Source organism: Balaenoptera borealis (genome assembly GCF_965194805.1).
Source record: "Balaenoptera borealis genome assembly, chromosome: 17".
Lineage (NCBI taxonomy): Eukaryota > Metazoa > Chordata > Mammalia > Artiodactyla > Balaenopteridae > Balaenoptera > Balaenoptera borealis.
In genome coordinates, this window is record NC_138876.1 from 58506896 (window position 1) to 58532797 (window position 25902).

The 25902-nt window shown below is 36.2% G+C and overlaps 1 protein-coding gene across 4 annotated transcripts in view; it reads left to right on the plus strand.

The window, feature by feature from the left end:
* The first annotated feature begins 1434 nt into the window (after positions 1 to 1434).
* SNX16 (sorting nexin 16) overlaps positions 1435 to 25902 on the plus strand; it is a 53451-nt gene continuing 28983 nt past the window's right edge. Inside the window, exons 1-5 of one of the 4 annotated variants that reach the window (XM_082363586.1) lie at positions 1435 to 1643; positions 3356 to 3603; positions 3691 to 3830; positions 9533 to 9619; positions 16917 to 17065. In XM_082363586.1, coding sequence (XP_082219712.1) covers positions 3456 to 3603; positions 3691 to 3830; positions 9533 to 9619; positions 16917 to 17065 — 524 coding nt within the window. In that variant the 5' untranslated portion in view covers positions 1435 to 1643; positions 3356 to 3455. The other 3 variants (XM_082363584.1, XM_082363583.1, XM_082363585.1) reach the window with 3 other exon arrangements.

The window sequence follows — 25902 nt, forward strand, 5'->3', positions numbered from 1 at the left end:
GCCTTCATCACATGAGAAAAAAATTGTAACTATCACATGAGAAAAAAATTGTAATTGTATGGCGAGTTATTAACTAGACTTACTGTGATGATCACTTCACAACATATACAAATATTGAATCATTACCCTGTACACTTGAAACTAATATAATGTTATATGTCAATTATATCTCTTTAAAATTATTTTTAAGAAATATTCAGTTCATTTTCTAAAAGTAAAATTTAGACATTCATCTATACCAGATATTCTGGAAGATAAAAGTTACATATAGTATGTATATTCTGTATGCTCCTTTCAATAATTAGTGAAGGAAGTTCTTTTTGGACAATTCCAATGATTTTTCCTAGATCTTTTTTCTCCTCCTAACTGGGATATCTCTATGTCTTTACTTCTTGAAAGTTTAATATTCCTCAGCTTCCTTGATATTAGATTATCAGATTTCCCACATCAGAAGTATCTTTTGCTACCACCTGCAGTCCTGACCACAAGTGAGGAAAATATTGCAAAGCTCCTTTTTCTTTTCTTTCTATACCTTTATTAACTTACAGAAATCATGGATATAACTGCCACCTCACAACCAAGACTCCCAAGTCTGTCCTGAAAACTACCTCATGTTTTAGTCTACTGTTTCTACAGAATTCTCTTTTTATGTCTCATTCACACTGGAAAACCATTATTATGCCACAAGCCAGATTAGCTTCCTATGTGCATTTTGAAATTACGACTATCAATTTTTCCGAGTCTTCGTAATATTCCAAAGCCTTAGAAATCATGGAAAGATTTTTATATCAAATTGCTCAATTCTAATGATAAACAGACCTGCAGACTGGTCTGAATTTCAGTATTTTACTATCAAAGAACGACTTTCCTGATAATCTTCATTTCTTTAAATGTGCACGTCTAACAAGCCTAATACCATATTATTTGAGATAAAATTGCTCTCGAGATAGTAAAAAAACAAACAAAAAAATCCACCACTAACACACAAGAATTTCAGCAGTTCTCTGCCAATGAGGAGTTCTGAATTATGTAGGACGAATAGGCTGTAGCGGAGCATTCTACCTTCTCACTCAGAATCAACTGTCATCCCTTAAAACGCTGTTAATTCTGGAAACTAATCTGTAACCTAGTAGAACCAGCCCAAACTGGTGATGACTGCAAGTCCCATGATGCAGAGCAGAAGCCCGGGCCAATGTTGGCCGCAGTGCCTCCCGGGAATTGTAGTCTTCTCATCACCTGTGGGGCAAACTAGGCACCGTAGTCTCCATTTCTCAAAAGTTAACTTACAAAAATAAAGCTATGGAAAAGAAGGTAAAATTCTTACCACAAAACTAGTTTCAACCTAGGTGCCAAAGACCCCTAGCCCCCCAACTCCCGCCTGCGCCTCTGGGGGGCCGGCGCCCTTTCCGTGACGTCACTTCCTGGAGCGGCGGCCCCGCCCAGCCCCGCCCTCCACCTCGCCGGGATCCTGGGCCCTGCGGCCCGGGGGGAGGCGGGCAGAGGCAGGGAGCAGCTGTTTTCTGGAAGGGGGTCACGTGAGGCCTCTCGGTGTGGTGGGTGGAGACAGAAAGCTGCGGTTAAGTAGGGTCGGATTTAACCGTCCCAGGGAAGCGCGCCCGAGCTGGATCGCGGAGCGGGCTAAGGTAGGGACCGGGCAGCGGGCGCTCTCCTGGGCGCTCGTGCAGTGACACCTGCGCCCCCGCGGTTGGCTGGCGGCGGGCCGGCTCCCCAGGAGGGTGGGCGTACGCGGCAGGAGCTTCAGGCCAACCTCAGGCCACCGCCAACTCCGCCCGGCGTCTGGGAGGCGCTGGCTGCGCATTGGGCGGCTGAGGCAGGACCGTCTTGGGGCCCCCAGGAGCTCCGGGAGCGGTGAGTCTTGCCGTCCACCGAGCCGAAGACCCTTGGCCCGATCAGACACCGACCAGACACTCCTGGGGTCGAGCTAAGCCCGGGCTTCTGCACTTTGCTCTCGCCACCGACTTCTCTCGCCCACCGTGTTGCTCAGGCTCGGGACACTTCACCTGCCCTTGGTTTTCCAGAGTAGCCCTGAGATGTTCGTCCTCAGAGCATGTCGATGCCAAGGCAAAAGTGGAGACACTCTTAATGAGCCCAGTACGTTTTTCTTACGTTTGGGTAGCGCTCACGTCCTTGCAAGGTCAATGGCTGTATTGGTCTGAGCGCCCCCCGCTCCAGCCTTGCGGCCTCAGGTATTCGAATGGCTAGAGGCGGGGCGACCTTACAGGCGGTGAGGAGGTTGAGATTTCAGACTTTTATTTACTTCTTTTTGGGGAGGCCATCTGGCGGAACCGAGCAGCTCAAGTTTCCTGAATCTTTGATGATGGGGAAGGTATCCCAGAGCCACGTGCTGGGTTAAAAATTTTATTTCAGCATCTGTCAGAGCCTGAGCGGCTTGTTTCCTACCTTTCTCACCAGTCGGGTTGCGTAGATGTAATTGGATAGGCAGACCTCTTGTTATGTGCCATTTCCCCGGTCTGTAGTTATCGCCATTTCTTAGTTTATTAGTTAACTTAGTGGTAAAGCTTTTTTCTTTGTATCATTACGAAATTATTCTGAGGCAAGATAAACTCATCCTTTTGACAACAGAGCTTACTGAGTATGAGTTTTGAAGATTTGTTACGTACCTGCACTTTATGGCGTAGCAGAATTAGTGATGATCTAGAAACTGAAGAATATTTAAACTTTTATTCATTTAATCTTTTTGGATATAAGTTTAATGTTCTTTGGGGTTTATTTGATTAATGTAATTTGACTAAGTTTTTTTTTAAATCCATTTGATCCTGGGTTTAATAAACCGTTGCTTTAAGAACTGTTATTATTTATCTTACAAGGTGTCTAAGCTTCTGGCTCACTATCATTACTCTGGGTAATTGTTCAGTTACGCTAATTAAATCAGAAGGAAATATGAATAATTCTTCTCCCTTTCTTTCCTTCCCTTTACCCTTCCCTCCCTGTACTGTATTTAGTAGTGTCAGGATCATAAGCAGAGAATAAAGTTTCCGGACGGTGTTTATCACTTTTCCTCTTTCCAACTCATATAGATGAGATCAGGTTACAATGGACGTTATAGAAATCCATCACGAAGAAATAAAATGGGTAAAAAAGGATCAAGGTCAAGAAAAAGGGTGTGAATACTTCTGCTCTCCTTACCTTAAAAACGGGAGTTGTTAGAGATGATATTTTGGGATTAAAGGAAGAGGTTTGGGGCATGTTTTCATTCCAAATAAAGTAATAGAGTGTCACGAAATTAAAAGAAATGGATATGAGCATTTTGGTTTTTTTTGGATAATGCTCCCGATTAAAGACTAATCTTTCAATATGTTCTTCTCATTTTTAGGTAGTGAATTCCTAAGAAGAAAATAATGGATTGCATATTACTTGTTCTCTAATTGTTTGAACTCAGAAGTGTGCAGGTTTGTTGCAAAAGCCAAAAGAAGATGGCAACTCCTTATGTCCCAGTTCCTATGCCAATAGGGAACTCTGCTTCCAGTTTTGCAACCAACAGGAACCAAAGAAGTTCTTCTTTTGGGAGTATCTCAACAAGCTCAAACTCTTCCAAAGGCCAGTTAGAAGACTCAAATATGGGTAATTGTAAACAGACAGGTGTACCTGATCAAATGGAAAGCACTTCATCTGTCTGTAGCAGTCCCCTCATTAGGACTAAATTTACAGGTGCAGATTCTTCCATTGAGTATTCTGCTAGACCAAGAGAAAGTGAAGAACAAAATCCTGAAACAGTGAATTTGGAAGATAGACCTTCTACACCTATTATCCTGGGTTATGAGGTGATGGAAGAAAGAGCTAAATTTACTGTGAGTATTAACTTTTGCTGTACATCAGTAGAAGATGAAAAATTGATTAACCTGTGTTCTAAACTTGTGTTAAGTGATGTTAGCCTATACGTGTAATTTCTTGAACATAAAATTCAGATGGTTTATACCCCTTAAGTTGTCCTGCCGTAGTGAACTTTTGCTTTACTTGAACGAATTTTCACAAACCAGTCACAGCTGTGAAACTAGCACACAAATCAGGAACAGACCATTACAACAGCCTAAAAGCCTCCCCCCATGCTCTCTGTCAGTCAATACCCACTCTCCTGATAGCCTAGATTAATTTTGCCTATTTTTGTACTTTATGTAAGTGGAATTACGGAGTATGTACTCTTGGGTATGGTCTCTTCAGCATTATGTTTGTAAGATTCATCCTTGATTTTGCACGTAATTGTAGGCAGCTCATTTTTATTACTGATGCTATTCCTTTATGTGAATATACTACAATTTATCCATTCTACTGTTAAGGAGCAGCGTTTAGATAATTTCCAGTTTGGGACTCTTACAAATACTACTGCTGTGAACCTTTTAGTACTTGTCACTCAGTAAACACATGTACTCATTTCTTTTTGATAGCTCCCTAGGAGTAAAATTGCTGGATCATCTGCCCAGCTTTAGAAGATACTGATGAACAATGTACCAGAGTGGTTGTACTAAGTTATACTCCTTTAAGTAGTGTATGAGAGTTCCAGTTACTCCACGTCTTCCCAACATGTGGTATTTTTCTGTCTTTTTCATTTTAGCTATTCTAGTGGATAGAATGATACCACATTGTGGTTTTAATTTGCATTTAAGACTGTTTTTTTGGCCATTTGGATATTCTCTTCTGAAGTGTCTGTTCAAGACCTTTGTTCATTTTTCTTTTGGAAAGCCTTTTCCACTTTGATTTGTAGTTTTCTATGCATTTTGGGCATAAGTTCTTTTTCAGAACGTGTATTGTGACTATCATCTCTCACTCTGTGGTTTGCCTTTGTTAATGGTGCATTTGATAATCAAGAGTTCTTAGTTTTAATATAGTCCAGTGTATTAAATTTCTTTTATGGTTAGCACTTTTTAAAATCTGCCTCGGGCTTCCCTGGTGGCTCAGTGATTAGGAAAACGCCTGCCAATGCCGGGGACACAGGTTCGAGCCCTGGTCCGGGAAGATCCCACATGCCACGGAACAACTAAACCCGTGTGCCACAACTACTGAGCCTGTGCTCTAGAACCCACGTGCCGCAACTACTGAGCCTGCGAGCCTCAACTACTGAGGCTGCGAGCCACAACTACTGAAGCCCGTGCACCTAGAGCCCATGCTCTGCAAAAAGAGAAGCCACCGCAATGAGAAGCCCGCACACTGCAACAAAGAGTAGCCCCCACTCGCCACAACTAGGGAAAGCCCACACACAGCAGCGAAGACCCAACACAGCCAAAAATAAATAAATAAATAAAATAAATCTATAAAAAAATAAAATAAAATAAAATCTGCCTCCTCTTAGGTTACAAATATGTTGTCCTATGTTTCCTTCTAAAAGCTTTATTGTTGGACCTTTCACAGTTAGATCTGTAAACCATCTGGAATTGCTTTTTGTCCGTGGTGTGAGGTCAGGGTCAAGACACATTTTTTTTCTCCCTAAAGTCAAATTTTTATTGAAAAGACAACTCTTTCACTTCTGCATTTACTCTGTTGCCTACGTCATAAGTCAGGTGACCATAAATGTATGGATCTGATTCTGTGTTCCATTTTTCCCTGCTTTACCAATTCCACACTGTCTTGATTACTAAAGCCTGATGATAGTCTTGACGTCTGGTAACTTAATTACTCTAGCTTTGCTGTTCTTCGGGATTGTCTTGGCCCTTTGCATTGGGATTGTATTGAATCTATCTAGGGAGAACTGACATATTTACGATACTAAGTCTTTGAATCTATGAACCTAACCCATTTACTTAAGTCTTTAACTTCTTTTAATAATATTTTGTAGTTTTCAGGGCAGACGTCTTACATCTTTTGGTAAGATTTATTTCTGGGTATGGATGTCGTTTGAGGTTCTTGACATAATGTTTTCTATTTGTTCCTTGCTAGTTTATATATTTTGGTCTCATATGTTATTATATATTTATGCATCCAGTGACCTTGCTAAATTAAATTCATTTATAAGCCTGTTCTTTCAAACTGTTAGTTTGTTCTTTCTCTTGGATTTTCTTGAAGTAATGATTTCCTATTTATTTCAACATTTCATGCTGTAAGTTTATGATAGTATGGAAGGACCACCAAGAAAAAAAATACTGAAATAATTTATGAAGAGGCAATCTTTAGAGTTCAAATATTGTAAGACTGATGATATGATGGGAAATCTGCATGGACCTGACTTTTCTGCAAGTGATTTTTGGAAATTATAATAAATTGGTGGCTCATTTCCTTACATTGACCTACCTTCCATACGAAGGAATGAGCATTCATTGTGGTGACATGTGTGAAAAGTTCATAGGCAAATTTAAGGCAGTGCTATATAAATATAAACTCTTTCAAGACAATACAGAGGAAGAAATAAGTGGCAAATATGAAATTAGTCATAGTCGTTTATTTATTAATTTGACATTTTTGGAGTACCTGTTATGTGCCAGGCCCTCTTCCAGGTAATGTTGGGACAACAACTCGACTGAGTGAATGAAAGATAAGTTTTTTTTTTTTTTTTTAATGCTAGTATGTCACATGGTGATAAGTGCTATAGGAAGGAATAAAACAGGGGAAGGAAATAGAGAGTTTCTTGAAACTGGAGTTGCAATTTAAATAGTGTTGTCAGTCATGGCCTCACAGAAAAGGTGTTAGCACTAAGATTTTAGCATGGGAATATCCGGGGGGAAAGCTTTCCAGACAGGTGGCATAACTGCCAAGACCCTTGTGGCTGACAGGAGAATAAGTAATGGGAAGAAATGTACGAACTGAGGTAACAGGTAAAGGCAAGCGAGTGTGACACCCTGATCAAGTAGAGTACATAGACTTTATAAGGCCTTTAGATTTTACTGATTTTACTAATTAGTAAAATTTATGAAGTAAATTTATGATTTACTAATTTTACTAATTTTACTAATGAGATGGGAATCTTGAAAAGTTTTAAAAGGAAAAGTCAGATGATCTGACTTAATTTTTTTAAAGGCTCATTCTGACTGCTGGATTGAGATTAGATTTTTGTGGGGGAAGATTAGAGGCAGGAGGCAGTTAGGTTCCTGAAGTAATCCATGGGAGACATGATGGTGGCGTGGACCAGGTGGTGGAAGAGGCCCTAAGAAGTGATCAGATTCTGGATATATTTTGAAGGTAGAGCCTTGGGACGTGGTAGATGGAGAAATCAAAGGTGATCCCGAAGTTTTTGGTCTAAACAATGTGAAGAATAGAGTTGCCATTTAACTAGATGGCAAATTTTGAGGGGAAGATCAGGATTTGCTTTGGGAAGTGCTAGGTTTGAGATGTTTGTTAGACATCAAAATGGAGACGCCAGGTATGTGTATGTGCATGTGAGTGTGTACACACATATATGTATTTTATACCTCTATATATTCGGTATTGTGTTTAGGGTAGAAGTCTAAGCTGGAGTTACAAGCTTGGGAGTCTTAGGTTTGTAAAATAATTTTACCTTGGTATATTTCTTTAAATTGATCTCTTAACTGAAGAAAGTATTAGGACAAACTGGCAAGATCTTATATAGAGTGTCAAGCCTTTGAAAAGTGTTTAAAAACAAAAAGTGACTAGGAGGGGTGGTGAGTAGGATCGGGAAAGAGTCGTGAGGTGGACTTCTTTGGTAATGTTTTGTTTCTTGCTCTTGGTACTAGTTACATGGTGTGTTTACTCTGTGAAAATTCATTAAGTTATATACTTAAGATTTTTGCTCTTTTCTGTATGTATCTTATGATTAGTGTATACATCTACATTTGTTGTTGTTTACTTAAAACAGGGAGTACATAACAAGATAGACAGTACAAAGTAGTACATACTAAGTTTCAAATAAAGAGTAGAGACAATAACTGCTATTAGAACATAGAGGAGGCAATGATCAATACTGTCCATAAAGTTTTCATTGAAAGCACTACTTAAACAAGTAGAAAAGTAGGAGAGCTTTCTAGAAAAGATAAAATGAAACCTCTTTGTTTTTCCTAGAGAAGCAGGAGTGTTTAGGGACCACTGTAAAGAGTGGCTTAGTTAGAAAAGGGCTCATTTTTTAAAACAGGAAAATAAAGTTGGTATGTATTATGAATAGATAAACCTAATTATCATATGAAGTTGACTTGTATCACGCATCAGTTATTCATAGTCAAAAGTTTTGAAGTCAATTTATCCCTTTTGTTTGAATTAGTAACTCCTAAAAAGAATGTTTTATTTGTATCCCCTTCGTGACTATTTTTACATCAGGACTGTCTGGAGACTTTACAGGGTATCCAAATAATTTTCTTCCTCACCTTTAAATGTTATAAAGATAAATTACTTATGTTTTACTTCAAAACAAAGGGATTCATCCTAACCCTTGCTGACTCCCTTCAAAGCTGAAAAAGAAGTCTGTAAGGGAGAAAAATCAAATGGTAAGGATGATCTACAGTCCCTAAATAATGAATTGTCTCTAGATCATCCAGTAGGATTATGATGAGTCATATTTGTAATTTAAAATTTCCTAGTAGCCATGTTAAGAAAAAGTAAAAAGAAACTGGTGAAATTATATTTAGTAATGTATTTTGTTTGACCTAATGTACGTAAAATATAATTTCAACATGTAACCAGTATATAATCATTTGAATGATGTATTTTTACATCTTTTTTCATACTAAGTCTTTGAAATCTGGTCTGTATTACACGCATAGTACCTGTCAATTTGGACTAGTCACATTTTGAGTGTTCTATAGCCACGTGTGGTTAGAATGCAGCTCTAGAGCTACAATTGAAAGTTACTGCACAGCAGACTTTAAGAAAAAAAGTTACTCTTTTTAAGAGAGTTTCACTCATTCAATAGATAGTTACTGAGTACTTTTTATATGTCATGTATATAGTTTAGCTCAAAACACTGTACCAAAAACTACCAGGAGATGTTTCTCTGAGATTGTTATAAATAGTACTTCCAAAATTATACTTATAAAAAATAGAATCTAGCTTTTTCTTATATGCTTTTTAAAATATTGACTTGCTTCAACCAAGTTTTCTATTCAATAGCCTAGGTAATTGTACATAATTATATAAATGTAAACTTTTATCTAATATGGGTATTTTTTACCTTGTATTTCAGCCTTGAAGATTAAAACATCTAATTTATTTGAAAACTTTGCTTGGCAGTTACTGAATTTAAAAATTAAATTGACTGTATAAGACAAGATTATTCAAAGTTTTTTCAAGTATGATTGATTCTTTTATTAATTTTAGAATATATTAGCATAAAATATACTTTGGAGGCTGATAAGTTTATTTATTATTAGTGTGCAGCAAAAAAGCATTTTGCCTCAAATATGTCAGTCATGTTTCTTAAGAAAAAATCTTGCTTTTGGTACCTACATTTGATTATTTGAACATTTGATGGTCTAAATAATTTCTGATATTTTTTATATATTAATTGTATGATCTGGGTTGTCAAATAAAAGTTTTAAAATTATTTGGTTTGAATATTTAAATATTTTTACATAAATATATTTTAAAACTCTCTCTGTTTCTCACTGTCTCTGCATAGGTATATAAAATACTAGTAAAGAAGAGTCAAGAAGAAAGCTGGGTAGTTTTTAGAAGATACACTGACTTCTCTAGGCTTAATGATAAAGTAAGTACTTTAATAAATCTAAAACTGACTTTTCAGTTTTGAATTATCTGTTCCTGGAGTTCTGCTGTTATATTTGTGTTTTTTCTTCCTTGTTAATTATTTGAGCGAAGTCAAGTCTTTGCTATTTCCAAACAAAATTAACTGTTTCATTTAACTTTAATAGTTCGAAGTCCCGTCTCTATGCATAACTTCCTTTTATTGGAAACAAAAAATTATTTTTAATATTAAAAATGTGAAAACCTTAAAATTGGCAACAGAGATATAAGTGATTATTTATATAATCTTGTGAGTGTGAAAAGATGTATATGTATAATAAGACCCCCTAAATCATATGACTACAAAAGAGTGAACAAGAAAGAAAAATTTAGCACATTGTGTTAGTTTTCTATTGCTGTATAACAAATTATCACAAACTGTGGCTTAAAACTTACCTGTTCATTATCTAGAGATTTGGACTGCTCAGCTGGGTTTGCTGCTTAAGATCAAACAAGGTCAAAATCAAGCTGTTGGCTTGACTGGCCTCTTACCTGGAGGGTCTGGAAAAGAATCAGCTTCCAGTATCATTCTGGTTGCTGGCAGAGTTTGGTTTCTTGTGGTTGTGAGACCAAGGTCCCTGTTTCCTTGCTAGTTGTCAGCCAAAAGTTGTTCTTGGCTCATAAAGACTGTTCTTCAGCCCTTGCACATGGCCCTTCCATTTTCAAAGTCAGGAAGAGACTGTCAAGTCCTTCTTGTGCTTTGAATATCTTTGACTTTCTCTTCTGTCACCAGCCAGGAAGGAACCTTTACCCTTATAGAGCTCATGTGATAAGATTAGGCTCACCTAGGTAATTTTCCTTTCTTAAGGTCAACTGAATAGTAACCCTAATTGCATCTACAGAATCTCTTTTCCTGTGTAAAAACAAAACACAGAGGCAACACCAGGGGCAAAGGTCATAGGGCCATCTAGAATTCTACCCACTGCATAGACAAAGACGATAATAATAAACCTCAGTACATTAAGTACCCTTAAAAATAAGTAACAAAAAAAAAATATAGAAAATTCAGCAAATGATATGAATGGGGTAATCCACAGAAGAAATATAAATGACCAATAAGTTACTATCACAAGTACTCCAAGAAAAGAAAATTAAACAATTTTTCACCTGTCAAGTTGGCAGGCTTTAAATGGTATTATCCATTGTTGGAAACATGAGTCTTCCTAGAGGACACCCTAAAGCTGAGCATAATTTTGACACAATCACATTTCTGGGATTTATCCTATATAATAAATTATGGATATGAGCAAGATTTAGCCCTAAGTATACTTATCATGATGCTTTATGTACTGTTGTTTTGTTCATGTTTTATTTTGTTTTTAATAGTTAAAAACTTAGAACCAACCTAAATTTCCAACACTAGGGAATTCATTGAGTTAATTGCAGTAAGAGTTCAGTAGAAAAACAGCAGCTGAGGCGTTCACAGAGCTGGAGAGAAATCAGGTGGGGCAGGTGGGGGTAATTGGTATTTAAGAAACCAAGAGAAAGAGCATTTTTCCAAAAGAAGCAAGTGATTTATGATACTTCTGAGAGGCCAAGTAAGCTGAACTTGGACCACAAATTATTCCCTAATTTTGACATATGTTTAGTAGAGGAAACTTTACTGGTCCTATTCTTTCCCATCTGCCACCTCCCCCCACCTTCCTCCTGGACACTCAGAACTTCTCAAGTTGGTATATTCTTAAAATGTTTGGTGGTGGGAAACTCCATTTATGTGACTTTGCAACTGCCCGGATGCCAAAAAGTTTCTACCATTTCTGAAAACCTCAATTTGAATGAAAAGGTAAAATATAAAATGCTAAACTATTTTATCCTTAATTAAGGTATTGTTAAGATGACTTTTTGCAACATGTCAAAATACTTAAAAGTATTATTTCTAATATATTTCTACCATTATATGTAAATTTTATTTTCTGTTTCTGAGTTCTTCTTATATTCACGATTTAAAAACCTGTAATTCTTTACTTCTGTTTATTTTTTTTTAATGATTAAACAAACAAGAAGACCAAAGTGATTCATGAAGTTACCAGATACTTAAGTGGAATTCTTAGCTTTTTTATGAAATTGTTATAATTTTTGTTCATACATTTTCTAATAGTTTCAATTTTGAGCTATTTCATCCTTTATGACTTCTTATTTTTCTTTTTAAGACTCAAATATTATTTAGTGTTTACTTCCCTTTGTCTCTCTAGATTCATCTTTATTGCCAAAATATTTACCTTAGGCAAGCTGAGATTTAGATAGCTCTTAAGCTTTTGAAGAAAGATGTTAGTAGAAGTTTAATTTGAATCTAGTAAATATCTCCTTGATACTCTGAGTTGGGCACTTAAAATTGATAAGTGTCTGTGTCAGTCTTCTAGGTACCAGCAAGAGCTCCACCCATCACCTGATTTTACTGGCAAGAATCAAAAATGTGTGTCAAACACCAGCAGCCACACAGTTTAAATGGTAGTTATTATTTTTATAATTGTTAAAAATAAAGTAAAATCTTAGGATCTTTCATTTTATAAAACCAATCATGAAGTATTTGTGAAATGAGTAGTTTGAGTTCAGCACTGTGCTAGGAATTTGGTATTATATAGAAACTATTTAGATCTGATTTCTAACGTTGAAGAGTTTATGTTTTCCATTTATCTATACTAGGAGGAAAAAAATAGTCAATTGACAATGTGAAAATTATTTAACATAGTTAAAATAACACTGTTTAGAAAGAAAATTTTCTGTAGAACGCTAGTCTTTTTTTTATTTCTCTTTTTTTAATTTCCTGGGTTATAATCTGGCTTCAGCTTCTCTAGGAGTTTTTAAGAGCCTCTTCTGGGAAAGTGAGAGGGCAAAGTCATGAGCAAGATCTGGAACACATAGAGCTTTTCAGAGTTGAGACATCTGGCAGGGTTGTAGGGCAGGCTGGTGATGAATAATTTGCAGAAATATGGCCATGAGAGTAGGGTTTTCTCTATATTCTACTTAAAAGCTCGCTATTTTCTACTTCCAATTTGCAGAGTAGGTCAAAGCTGAGTATTTCTGTGAGGTAAAATGATCATTCTCAGTTGGAATTAGAATTCTCTTAGAATTCTCTCGATTCTAAGTCTTAGCTGTACTAAGCAGAGCACACAGCAGAGCATAGGGAGGGAGCAGAACCATTATCAGATCACTGTCAAGACAAGCCAAGCTCATATGAAAATCTGGGCTAAGCTCAACCAAGCATTTGATCCTCTCATTAAAAAGAAATTCAGTGGTAATCCTCAACATGTCTGTCTCTTGGGTCACACTGTCCTGAACTGTCCTGAACTGATTGACATCAGGCAGTTCATAAGTAGTGTCCTAAGTTTGCCTTTTACTGTCTTTCTGGGGTTTTTTTCACTTTTTTCCTTTGTTGGATTTTATTTCCTTTATCTCATGTCTTCTTTCTTGAATTACTCTTTCCTTTTAGTAGAACTAATCCCCTAGTAGCTTTTTGAGGAAGATTACATGGGATGTGATGTCTTTCAGACCCCACATGTCTAAAAATATTCAGTTTTCATACTGAATATTTTTGGTTGAAATGTGGGCTAGGTATAGAATTATAGATTGGAATTTTTTTTTCAGAATTTTCAAGACATTAAGCTATTTTCATTTTGCTTTTAGTGTTGAGTATTACCCTTGAGAAGCCCAAAGCTATTCTCGCTCCTGATCATTTGTATGTCACCTGTTTTTTTCTTCTTTAGAAGTCTGTTGAATCTTCTCTGTGTAATTAATCTGAAATTTCACAATGACTTTTTGTAAAGTTCTTTTCTTCTATTATATTGTACACTCTGGGGGCAACCCATGTGTTTCAGATCAGAAAAATGTTTTTGAACTGCTTTATTAATGAATTCCTCCCTTCTGTGTTGTCAGTTCCCTCTTTCTGTAAACTTTCTTGTAAAACAGACATTTGGGCTGGTTCCAGATCTTTTCCTCCCCTTTCTTTACTACCTTTTTCTTTTTTGCTATTTGGAAGGAGATTTCCTTATTTCTTTCTAAAACCATCTTTTTATTCTCTGAATGTCCCTGTTTTTGGTCATTTTATTCTTATTTCTTGAATGTAGTATCTTAATCCATTGAGTGTATTAGTGATTTTTTTATTTGTATTTTTATTATTTTATGTTTTTTTCTCCTTGTGCTGTCTGTGTTCTCTGAGTTACTTTTTTCTGTTTGTCTTTGTCTTCCATGTTAAGTAATAGTATGTAGTAATTCTTTCTGGTTGTCTGGTCATGATTAAAAGTTGGGTACTAAATGCTGATTGGAATCTCTTACTCCAGGGGTGAGGCTTATGTTGACTTTAAGATTCACTGTATAATGGGGAAGGTGGGCTGTGCTGGAGAACTTCTGATGTCAGGATCTTAAGGTCTTTCCTGTTGGATTGATCAGACTCTCCAGAGAAGTGTTTTCCAATCTCCTGCCTTGTGCTGCCAGTTTGTGAGCAATTTGAGGGCCCTGTAAGTATAAACCTGGTATAAATTTTTCTACACTTTGGGTTTTCTTCACTCTCCTGAGTCAATTTCTACTCTCCTCTCTACTTTTTGGTTTCCAGTATGTTGTTTTATGTTTTTTTCTCTTCACTGTAGTTTTAGCAGGGCTGCAGAAAGAGAGAATTAGATGAGTGTACTCAGTTCTCCAACTTAATCCAAAAATTACGTGCATTACTTTTTTAAAGGCTTTTTTATGGAAACATCAAATGCGTATTATGATGTCATTTCACAGGAAATCTATTAATGTTTAATGAAATATAAAAACTAGCCTTTACTAAAGTTATTTCAAGCTAATGGATAGTTCCCAAATTGTCCTTTGTTCAAAATAAAGTTATTGAGTAAGCACTCATAATATAAACACTTTGTGAGGGCTCAATTGTGGGACAACTCACTCTTTTCTGAGGATTATTTTTTTAGGGGAAAAAAGTCTAACCATGCATGTGGACATATGTGACATTTAAATTTTAAAGCTTGAAATTAATAAAAAGACTATTTTTATTTTCTCCTTATGGCTTTTATTACTTTCATTGCAAACACAGTAAACGACCAGACTCCAAGGCCAAAATTATCTGTTTACATCTTGAAATCAAATCAGGGTTTTCAGTAGAAAAATATAGACAGAATTTATGTTCTATATTTTTATTTAGCATTTTACCCTGTGAATTTTCTCTTTTGCTGGTCTTTTTTCTTACGTTGTGATATTTTGTCTTATATTTAAGTATAGAAATTTGAACAGTACATGATTTCATATCATTCATTTACTGAACATAGATTGTTGGCTGCTTGTAATGTAGCAGGCATTATGCTAGACACTGGGGGTGCAACTATGAATAAGACAATCATTACAATGTAAAACGATTCTAAGTCTTAGCTGTACTTTGGACACTCCTGGAAAACTTTTTAAACAAAGTGTCTATATGAGTTCTTACTCAGAGTTCCTTGGGTGATTCCAATGTGCAACCGAGGTTTAGAAGACTGGTCTGGTGGAAGAGTCCAAAATTAAATAAATGTTACTTAATTTACATCGTGATAAATGTCATTTAAAAAATAAATTAATGATTTGAGAATGTGTGGCAGATTGTCTTTTCTAAAAATGTTTGCAGCAATATTCTCAGTCCCATATGCTCTTCCAGAATCTTGCCTCTGACTATCAAGAAGTAGAATCTGTTTCCTCTCCCCCTTGAACGTGGGTGAGCTTGTGACTGATCTAACCAATAGAGGACAGTGGAACTGATGCTGTGGGATGATGAGGCTAGATCATAAGAAGCATACAGCTTCATCCTGGCTTTCTCTCTTGGGATGCTCCCCTTTGAAACCCAGACTTTATGCTGTAAGAAAGTCCAGGATACATGGAGAGGCCACGTTAGGCTTGTGACTGACAGCCCCAGGCAATGTCTCAGCCAACAAGCAGCATGATCCAGTATAAATATGTGGGAACGAACTTCAGTTGCTTCCAGCTCCCAACTTCAAGTTTCCAGCTGAGATTCTAATTCATTGTGGCAAGACAACCCATCCTCACCATTCCCTGTACGAATTACCAGCCCACAGAGTCCATGGCCTAATAAATGGTTATTTTACACCACTGAGTTTTGAGGTAACTTGTTATCCAGTTATAGTCACTTGATCAGAGTGTGTAAAAAGAAATCTAACCGAGCTTAAAAAGTAGAAAAGTCTTTCCTAAGAAAGTAAAATTTAAGCCAAATATGCAAAATTGATCATAAGCCAAAATGTAAAAGCTAAAACTATAAACATCTTAGGAAAAAACATGGAAGAAAATTTTTGTAACCATGGAGTGAGCAACGATTTCTTAGATAGTATCTAAAAAACCATAAACCATAAAAGAAAAAAATGGATGAATTAGGTAACATTAAAATTTTTTAAATGTACTCTGTTAAGACTTTTAACATGAAAAATCAAGCCACAGTCTGGGAGAATATATTTGTCATACATATATCTGACAGAGAACTTCTATGTAGAATATATAAAGAACTCTGACAACTTAATCAAAAGACAAGTAACCCAGTTTTTTTAAAGCAGAGAGTTCAGAAGATTTTTTTTTTTTTTTAAAGTAAACTAAAGAACCATTTTGGGTTTTTTTGTTGTTGTTTTTTATTTATTTATTTATTTATTTTTGACTGTGTTGGGTCTTCGTTTCTGTGTGAGGGCTTTCTCTAGTTGCAGCAAGCGGGGGCCACTCTTCATCGCGGTGCACCGGCCTCTCACTATCGTGGCCTCTCTTGTTGCGGAGCACAGGCTCCAGACGCGCAGGCTCAGTAGTTGTGGCTCACGGGCCTAGTTGCTCCGCGGCATGCGGGATCCTCCCAGACCAGGGCTCAAACCTGTGTCCCCTGCATTGGCAGGCAGATTCTCAAACCATTTCACCACCAGGGAAGCCCCAGAAGATTTAAATAGATAATTCACCAAAGAAGATATGCAGATCCAAGCACATGAGAAGATACTTAACACCATTTGTCAAGAGAGGAATGTAAGTTAAAGCCACAATGAAATACTACTACACACCCAGTGGAATGGCTGACATTAAAAAGACAGGCAGTGCCATGTGTTAGCAGGGACAGGGAGCAACCGTAACTCCTATGCATACACAACTGGTAGAAATCAAGAAATAAAATAACCAAGGCATAAAAAGCATAGCTGAATTTAATTCTTTTATTGTAAGCTTGTTATGTGAATAGTTTCACATAGTCAATGGGATAGATTTTGTAGAATTCATATAATTGAGTTGAACATTGTATCTTCTTTTTTCTTCTTTTTCAGTTAAAAGAGATGTTTCCAGGCTTTCGATTAGCACTTCCACCAAAACGCTGGTTTAAAGATAATTACAATGCCGACTTTTTAGAAGATAGACAATTAGGATTACAAGCGTTTCTTCAAAATTTAGTAGCTCACAAGGACATTGCTAACTGGTATGTAACAAATTGAATAACAGGTTATAACTGCATTCCAATAACTGGTTTAAACTAAAGAATAAATCTAGGACCATATATATTCAAGCACAAAAATATAAGGTAGGCGTATTTATCTCTAATAAAGCACTAACTGTAATTTTCTTGCCTTTTTTCAGCAAGGACTTTATTTGGTGTTTGATTTATATTAACACCTCCAAAAAGTCAGCAGAGTTGAAAATTCAGTATGCCATATATTCAAACCATGCAGCTATAAACTTGATTTTAGAATTTTAGTAATAACTTAAACAGAGTGGCTCACATATTGGTAGATATTTAGTTAAATAACACTATATAATTTTGATGATAATATTTATATGTCTCCAAAGTAATGCAAAAATATGAAAATTGTGAAGTCAGGTTAATTTATACAGAGGGTAAAGTGAAAATACCAGAAATCATTAAAAAGGGAAAGAAAGGACCTATATGAGTTTTTTGTATCTGAATATATTTACAAGAAAATTGCTATATGATTTAATATCATCTGGGTATCTAATTTTGGAACTTACATTATCAGATAAATTAGAACCATTTTGAAAAAAATTATAGAGCATTTACAATGAAGCAATAGCATATTGTATGGACACCTGTGTCCGTAACTATCTTTAGCAATTTTTCACATAGGAATGGAAAACAAATAAGAAAACTGCCCTTACTTTTTTCACCCTTTTTTCTTAGTCTTTCTTTTATGTATATCACCTTATATTACACATGTACTATGCATATACATATTGCTTCGTTTTTTTTTGAATTTTATTTTTTTTATATACAGCAGGTTCTTATTAGTTACCTATTTTATACCTATTAGTGTATACATGTCAATCCCAATCTCCCAATTCATCCCACCACCACCACCACCCCCGCCACTTTCCCCCCTTGATGTCCCTACGTTTGTTCTCTACATCTGTGTCTATTTCTGCCCTGCAAACCAGTTCCTCTGTACCATTTTTCTAGGTTCCACATATATGCGTTAATATACGATATTTGTTTTTCTCTTTCTGACTTACTTCACTCTGTATGACAGTCTCTGGATCCATCCACATCTCTACAAATGACCCAATTTCGTTCCTTTTTATGGCTGAGTAACATTCCATTGTATATATGCACCACATCTTCTTTATCCATTCATCTGTCGATGGGCATTTAGGTTGCTTCCATGTCCTGGCTATTGTAAATAGTGCTGCAATGAACATTGGGGTGCATGTGTCTTTTTGAATTATGGTTTTCTCTGGGTATATGCCCAGTAGTGGGATTGCTGGGTCATATGGTAATTCTATTTTTAGATTTTTAAGGAACCTCCATACTGTTCTCCATAGTGTCTGTATCAGTTTACATTCCCACCAACAGTGCAAGAGGGTTCCCTTTTCTCCACACCCTCTCCAGCATTTGTTTTTTGTAGATTTTCTCATGATGCCCATTCGAACTGGTGTGAGGTGATACCTTATTGTAGTTTTGATTTGCATTTCTCTAATAATTAGTGATGTTGAGCAGCTTTTCATGTGCCTCTTGGCCATATGTGTGTTTTCTTTGGAGAAATGTCTATTTAGGTCTTCTGCCCATTTTTTGATTGGGTTGTTTGTTTTTATAATATTGAGCTGCATGTACTGTTTATATACTTTGGAGATTAATCCTTTGTCAGTTGCTTCATTTGCAAATATTTTCTCCCATTCTGCAGGTTGTCTTTTCGTCTTGTTTATAGTTTCCTTGACTGTGCAAAACCTTTTAAGTTTCATTAGGTCCCATTTGTTTATTTTTGTTTTTATTTCCATTACTCTAGGAGGTGGATCAAAAAAGATCTTGCTGTGATTTATGTCCAAGAGTGTTCCTCCTATGTTTTCCTCTAAGAGTTTTATAGTGTCCAGTCTTATATTTAGGTCTCTAATCCATTTTGAGTTTCTTTTTGTGTATGGTGTTAGGGAGTGTTCTAATTTCATTCTTTTACATGTAGCTGTCCAGTTTTCCCAGCACCACTTTTTGAAGAGACTGTCTTTTCTCCATTGTATATCCTTGCCTTCTTTGTCATAGATTAGTTGACCATAGGTGCATGGGTTTATCTCTGGGCTTTCTCTCCTGTTCCATTGATCTATATTTCTGTTTTTGTGCCAGTACCAGACTGTCTTGATTACTGTAGCTTTGTAGTATAGTCTGGAGTAAGGGAGCCTAATTCCTCCAGCTCCATTTTTCATTCTCAAGATTGCTTTGGCTATTTGGGGTCTTTTGTGTTTCCACACAAATTGGGAAATTTTTTGTTCTAGTTCTGTGAAAAATGCCAGTGGTAGTTTGATAGGGATTGCATTGAATCTGTAGATTGCTTTGGGTAGTATAGTCATTTTCACAATGTTGATTCTTCTAATCCAAGAACATGGTATATCTCTCCATCTGTTTGTATCATCTTTAATTTCTTTCAGCAGTGTCTTATAATTTTCTGCATACAGGTCTTTTGTCTCCCTAGGTAGGTTTTTTTTTTTTTTAACATCTTTATTGGAGTATAATTGCTTTACAATGGTGTGTTAGTTTCTGCTTTATAACAAAGTGAATCAGTTATACATATACATATGCTCCCATATCACTTCCCTCTTGCATCTCCCTCCCTCCCACCCTCCCTATCCCACCCCTCTAGGTGGCCACAAAGCAATGAGCTGATCTCCCTGTGCTATGCGGTTGCTTCCCACTAGCTATCTATTTTACGTTTGGTAGTGTATATACGTCCATGCCACTCTCCCACTTTGTCACAGCTTACCCTTCCCCCTCCCCATATCCTCAAGTCCATTCTCTAGTAGGTCTGTGTCTTTATTCCTGTCTTTCCACTAGGTTCTTCATGACGTTTTTTTTTTTCCCTTAGATTCCATATATATGTGTTAGCATACTGTATTTGTTTTTCTCTTTCTGACTTACTTCACTCTGTATGACAGACTCTAACTCCATCCACCTCACTACAAATAACTCAATTTTGTTTCTTTTTATGGCTGAGTAATATTCCATTGTATATATGTGCCACATCTTCTTTATCCATTCATCCGATGATGGACACTTAGGTTGCTTCCATGTCCTGGCTATTGTAAATAGAGCTGCAGTGAACATTTTGGTACATGACTCTTTTTGAATTATGGTTTTCTCAGGGTATATGCCCAGTAGTGGGATTGCTGGGTCGTATGGTAGTTCTATTTTTAGTTTTTTAAGGAACCTCCATACTGTTCTCCATAGTGGCTGTATCAATTTACATTCCCACCAACAGTGCAAGGGTGTTCCCTTTTCTCCACACCCTCTCCAGCATTTATTGTTTCTGGATTTGTTGATGATGGCCATTCTTACCAGTGTGAGATGATATCTCATTGTAGTTTTGATTTGCATTTCTCTAATGATTAATGATGTTGAGCATTCTTTCATGTGTTTGTTGGCAATCTGTATATCTTCTTTGGAGAAATGTCTATTTAGGTCTTCTGCCCATTTTTGGATTGGGTTGTTTGTTTTTTTGTTATTGAGCTGCATGAGCTGCTTAATGGTGAAAAACTGAAACCATTTCCACTAAGATCAGGAACAAGACAAGGTTGCCCACTCTCACCACTATTATTCAACATAGTTTTGGAAGTTTTAGCCACAGCAGTCAGAGAAGAAAAAGAAATAAAAGGAATCCAAATTGGAAAAGAAGAAGTAAAGCTGTCACTGTTTGCAGATGACATATACTATACTATACTATACTATACTATACTATACTATACTGTACATAGAGAATCCTAAAGATGCTCCCAGAAAACTACTAGAGCTAATCAATGAATTGGTAAAGTTGCAGGATACAAAATTAATGCACAGAAATCTCTTGCATTCCTATACACTGATGATGAAAAATCTGAAAGTGAAATTAAGAAAACACTCCCATTTACCATTGCCACAAAAAGAATAAAATATCTAGGAATAAACCTATCTAAGGAGACAAAAGACCTGTATGCAGAAAATTATAAGACACTGATGAAAGAAATTAAAGATGATACCAATAGACGGAGAGATATATACCATGTTCTTGGATTGGAAGAATCAACATTGTGAGAATGACTATACTACCCAAAGCAATCTACAGATTCAATGCAATCCCTATCAAACTACCACTGGCATTTTTCACAGAACTAGAACAAAAAATTTCCCAATTTGTGTGGAAACACAAAAGACCCCAAATAGCCAAAGCAATCTTGAGAATGAAAAATGGAGCTGGAGGAATCAGGCTCCCTTACTTCAGACTATATTACAAAGCTACAGTAATCAAGACAGTCTGGTACTGGCACAAAAACAGAAATATAGATCAATGGAACAGGAGAGAAAGCCCAGAGATAAACCCACGCACATATGGTCACCTTATCTTTGATAAAGGAGGCAAGAATATACAATGGAGAAAAGACAGTCTCTTCAATAAGTGGTGCTGGGAAAACTGGACAGGTACATGTAAAAGTATGAAATTAGAACACTCCCTAACACCATACACAAAAATAAACTCAAAATGGATTAAAGACCTAAATGTAAGGCCAGACACTATCAAACTCTTAGAGGAAAACATAGGCAGGACACTCTATGACATAAATCACAGCAAGATCCTTTTTGACCCAGCTCCTAGAGTAATGGAAATAAAAACAAAAATAAACAAATGGGACCTAATGAAACTTAAAAGCTTTTGCACAGCAAAGGCAACCATAAACAAGACCTAGGTAGGTTTATTCTTAGGTATTTTATTCTTTTTGTTACAATGGTAAATGGGAGTGTTTCCTTAATTTCTCCTTCAGATTTTTCATCATTAGTTTATAGGAATGGAAGAGATTTCTGTGCATTAATTTTTTATCCTGCAACTTTACCAAATTCATTGATTAGCTCTAGTAGTTTTCTGGTAGCATCTTTAGGATTCTCTATGTATAGTATCATGTCATCTGCAAACAGTGACAGTTTTACTTCTTCTTTTCCAATTTGCTTCTACATCTTGCTTCTTAATGTGTGCTAAGCTCAGTGACTGCTTAAGATCTCTGCCCATCCCCCCTCACTTTCCTCTAATAAAGGAACTATAAGCCAGACCCCTTTTCTCATCTCCAGTTTCACATCTGCAGTTGCCTCCTTGACATCTCCTTCAGACAAACCTCAAACCTAGGATAGACTTCAATGCTTACTCTCTGACTTTTCCCCCAATATTCAGCATCATCCTCTACCTAAAACACACAAGTCATCTGGACACATCCCTGCCTTTATACTTTAAACACTACTCGAATCTGCCTACTTTTCTCCATTCCTGCCATCGCCACCTAGTCTAGCAGTTTTCTCTCACTTTAATTACTCCTTTCCCATCACTCATCTTCCTCATCCACTCTTATTTCTATAGTCCATTGGAGCCACAGTGATCTTTTGTAATGCAGTTTAAGTCATCCTTTCTGGTCCCTGACCACCTGCGTGTCTTTCCAACTTCATGTTTTCTTATTCCTCCCTGCCCCCATTCTCTGTACATCAGCCATATTGGTCTTGTAATTTTTCAAAGTCGCCTGCTCCTTTGTCCCTTAGGACCTTTCAGTATGCTATTCCCTAGAAAGGCAACATTTCACACTACTACCCTTGCTCCCCCAGCCCCGGCCTAGATAACTCCTTCATGTTTCAACACAGACTTTTAGGTAACTGGCTGTCTGGACCAACCCCTCACCTACCACCACCACCAAAAACTAGGTCAGGTCTTCTCATAGTATCTTCTCTACTGGTTCTGAAAGTCAACTCCTAATGCCCTAAGACACCCATTGCATGTAATGAATTAACTTCTCATTACATACTTCTAGGATGCTACTAGCTATGTACCAGTCTTAAGAGAATGAGAAAATAGTCACTCACATCATTGTCAGCAGGGTTTAATCCTGTCATGGAATCCCAGCTGAGAAAGGCTGCTTGGTACTTTACTTTCACAACATCTCAGTTTGTAACTATTTGTGTGATTATTTGATTGTGTTCTCCTACCAGGCTGTAAGGTGCATACATAGTAGTAGGTCATGTGGCTGGTTTACCCACCATTCAGTGTGCAGTGCTCAGCACAATTCAACACAGAGTCCATGCTCAATAAGTACTTGTTGAATGAATGGCAGAACTGTTGATATTTGCTGTTGTACTATTTATAAGAAAAAGAGACTGAAACAAATATGACAAAACTTAGCAACTGTGTGTTCCAGCCTGGGTGGTAGGGAGGTGGATGCTCCCTACTTTTCTATAATTTTTTACATCTCTCCAAAGAAAAAAGAAAAAAAAAAATGTTAGTGTTAATTCAGATACACAAAGCAGGAATAGAAACCAACAAAGTCTAAAATCATAGAGAAAGCCTTTGAAGAAAATATATTTTATACCATACCATAAAAGAAGACTTTTACACCTAAGAAGTCAAAACATCATATCCCCTTTCTCTTATTCCTTATTCAGTAAACCTTTATGTCTCTATATTGCAAATATGGTAAATTAAAATCAAATTTATTCTATAAATGACTATACTCTATTTAATGAAATATTAAATAGTATGAACCACGTTGATGAACTCGTCTTGTGATTTCTTGATTTTTTTAAACATTAAAAGTGTATCTTAGTTGAGATGTATCTTTTTTTTTTAATTATTGATAATAGATCTGTGTCTGTATGGTAAACATTCAAGATCCTGTTTCTAAAATTGCAGTCCTTAGAACAGTGATAATGATCGTGTTCAATTTATAAATAGGTGTTTCAGGGAAAGAAAGATTTCTTGGTCAAATAAGTTGGGGAAAGGTTTCATTTGACATTCCTAGAATATTAAAGGTTCTAAAAAGTGTTGCGTGAAAACCTCTATTGTGCCTCACATTTACTTGCTTACTTATTTTTGTCATATATCTCAGTCATTTAAGGAATACAAGTAAGATAACTTAAATACAACTCTAAATAAGGTTTGTATACCTTGTTTGTTCTAGGGTACTATATTTTTTGCGAGTGATGAATAGCATTTTTTATTTCACAATTTAAGCAGTTTCTTAATAAATTACTGTTTAAAACATGACTTGGCAGAGGGAAAAGTTTTTAATCTGTATCCTAAGCATTTGCCCTTTGTCATACTAAGAAGGGTAAAAAGGAAGCTGAGGGTATACTTACTGAACTTAATTCATTTGAAGAAATTAAGCTTCTGTTTGAATGAAATAATGGAGTTTATGAAGTCCTACTTGGCATGATACAGATTATAAAAGTAAAAGGAATTCAGAGAAGGGGAAGATCAGTCCTGTTTGCAGTGAATCAAGCAATACTGAAGTAGGGAGTGGGGTTTGAGAATCTTGAACAATAGATTAAGATTATGGGTGGGAGGACAAATAATTAGAGAATATCCAGAAAGTCTGAGGTTGTCAAACAGCCATTTATGAATTCTTATAAGGGAGGAAAGGATAAAGACAAAATCCCAATACACATGAAACTACATATTTAAGAATCACTACTTAGAATATCAGTGAGTTTACATTACCTATTGGTATACCTGTTAGCATCCTGTTACAGTTGGAACGGCAGCATAGAAAATTACTATGTTTATATGGCCAAGTAATTATCTGATATTAATTCTTTATACAGTTCTTTCACTTTCCGTTTTGATTCCTTAGCACTTCATGACACAGTTATTTGTTAACCTTCATTTTGGCTAAGAGCTTGCCAGTACACAACTGGCAGCTCTTAATATTACAACTTCTCTAACTATAACAAAACAGAAGTGAAGTAAGAACTGAAGGGATGTTAAGAATTGTTGATTTAAATGTTTTAAGCGAATGTTATTTTCAGATGCATTTAGAGAATACAAAGTAAGAAAACAGATTAAAATGTTAATATTTTTATGATAAAGGATTTATTATTGGTTTTTGTTTGATAAATGTTTATTTAGGTCTTACTATATATAAGGTATTACAGCTACACAAAGGTGCATTAGATGCTAATCCTTTATTCAAGAAAACCGAATAGGAAGAAGACACACCCAAAAGAACTATAATGGATAGAGCTCCATCTCTTTCAGAAGAGGAAGAGAGGGAACTTTTGACTGGGAGAATTAGAGGAGGCCTCCTAGAGGGTGATATTTCAGCTGGATTTTAAAGAATGAATACTATTTGAACCGACAAAGAGAAAGTAAAGAAGGACTTTCCAAATGAGAGGGAATATTATATCAAAATGCAGAAGCAAGCAGGCAAAGTCCTGTACCCGAAATAGCATGTAACTCAGCTTGTCAAGGTGAAGGATGTGTAAAGATGGATAGAGGGGGAAGTTCTCATATTGCATAATCTGTTATAGTTAAAATTTAGCTATTTATTGTTTTATTCTGGTTTGTGCTACTTTGAAATAATTACATCATTTAATCAGCACACCAAATATCTTACTATTCTCTGTTTTCAGAATTACTACACATATATCCTGATATACCACATTTTTCTTCTTAATTCTTTAAAATACAAGGGTTAAAAGTACATATTTTTCCTTATATTACCATTCATCTATAAGGCGTTCCATGCCAAAATTCAGTGTTTTAAATTCTACATCTGTTAAAAGAAAAAAAGTGCAGATAGATCTGGATTAACAGCAGTTCATGGTTTAAAAAATATATACTGTAGTATATAGTATCCAGACATTTACATGAGGAAACAATTGAAAGAAATAAGAATTTACCCTTTGAAAAAAAAAAAAGTACTTGGAAGGACATGATAACCATCTTCACGTGTTTGAAAGATTGTGATGGGGAAAAGAATTAATCAAATGATATTTAGCTTTAAAGCGGTGCTTCTCCAGCTATAGTGTGCATCTTGTTC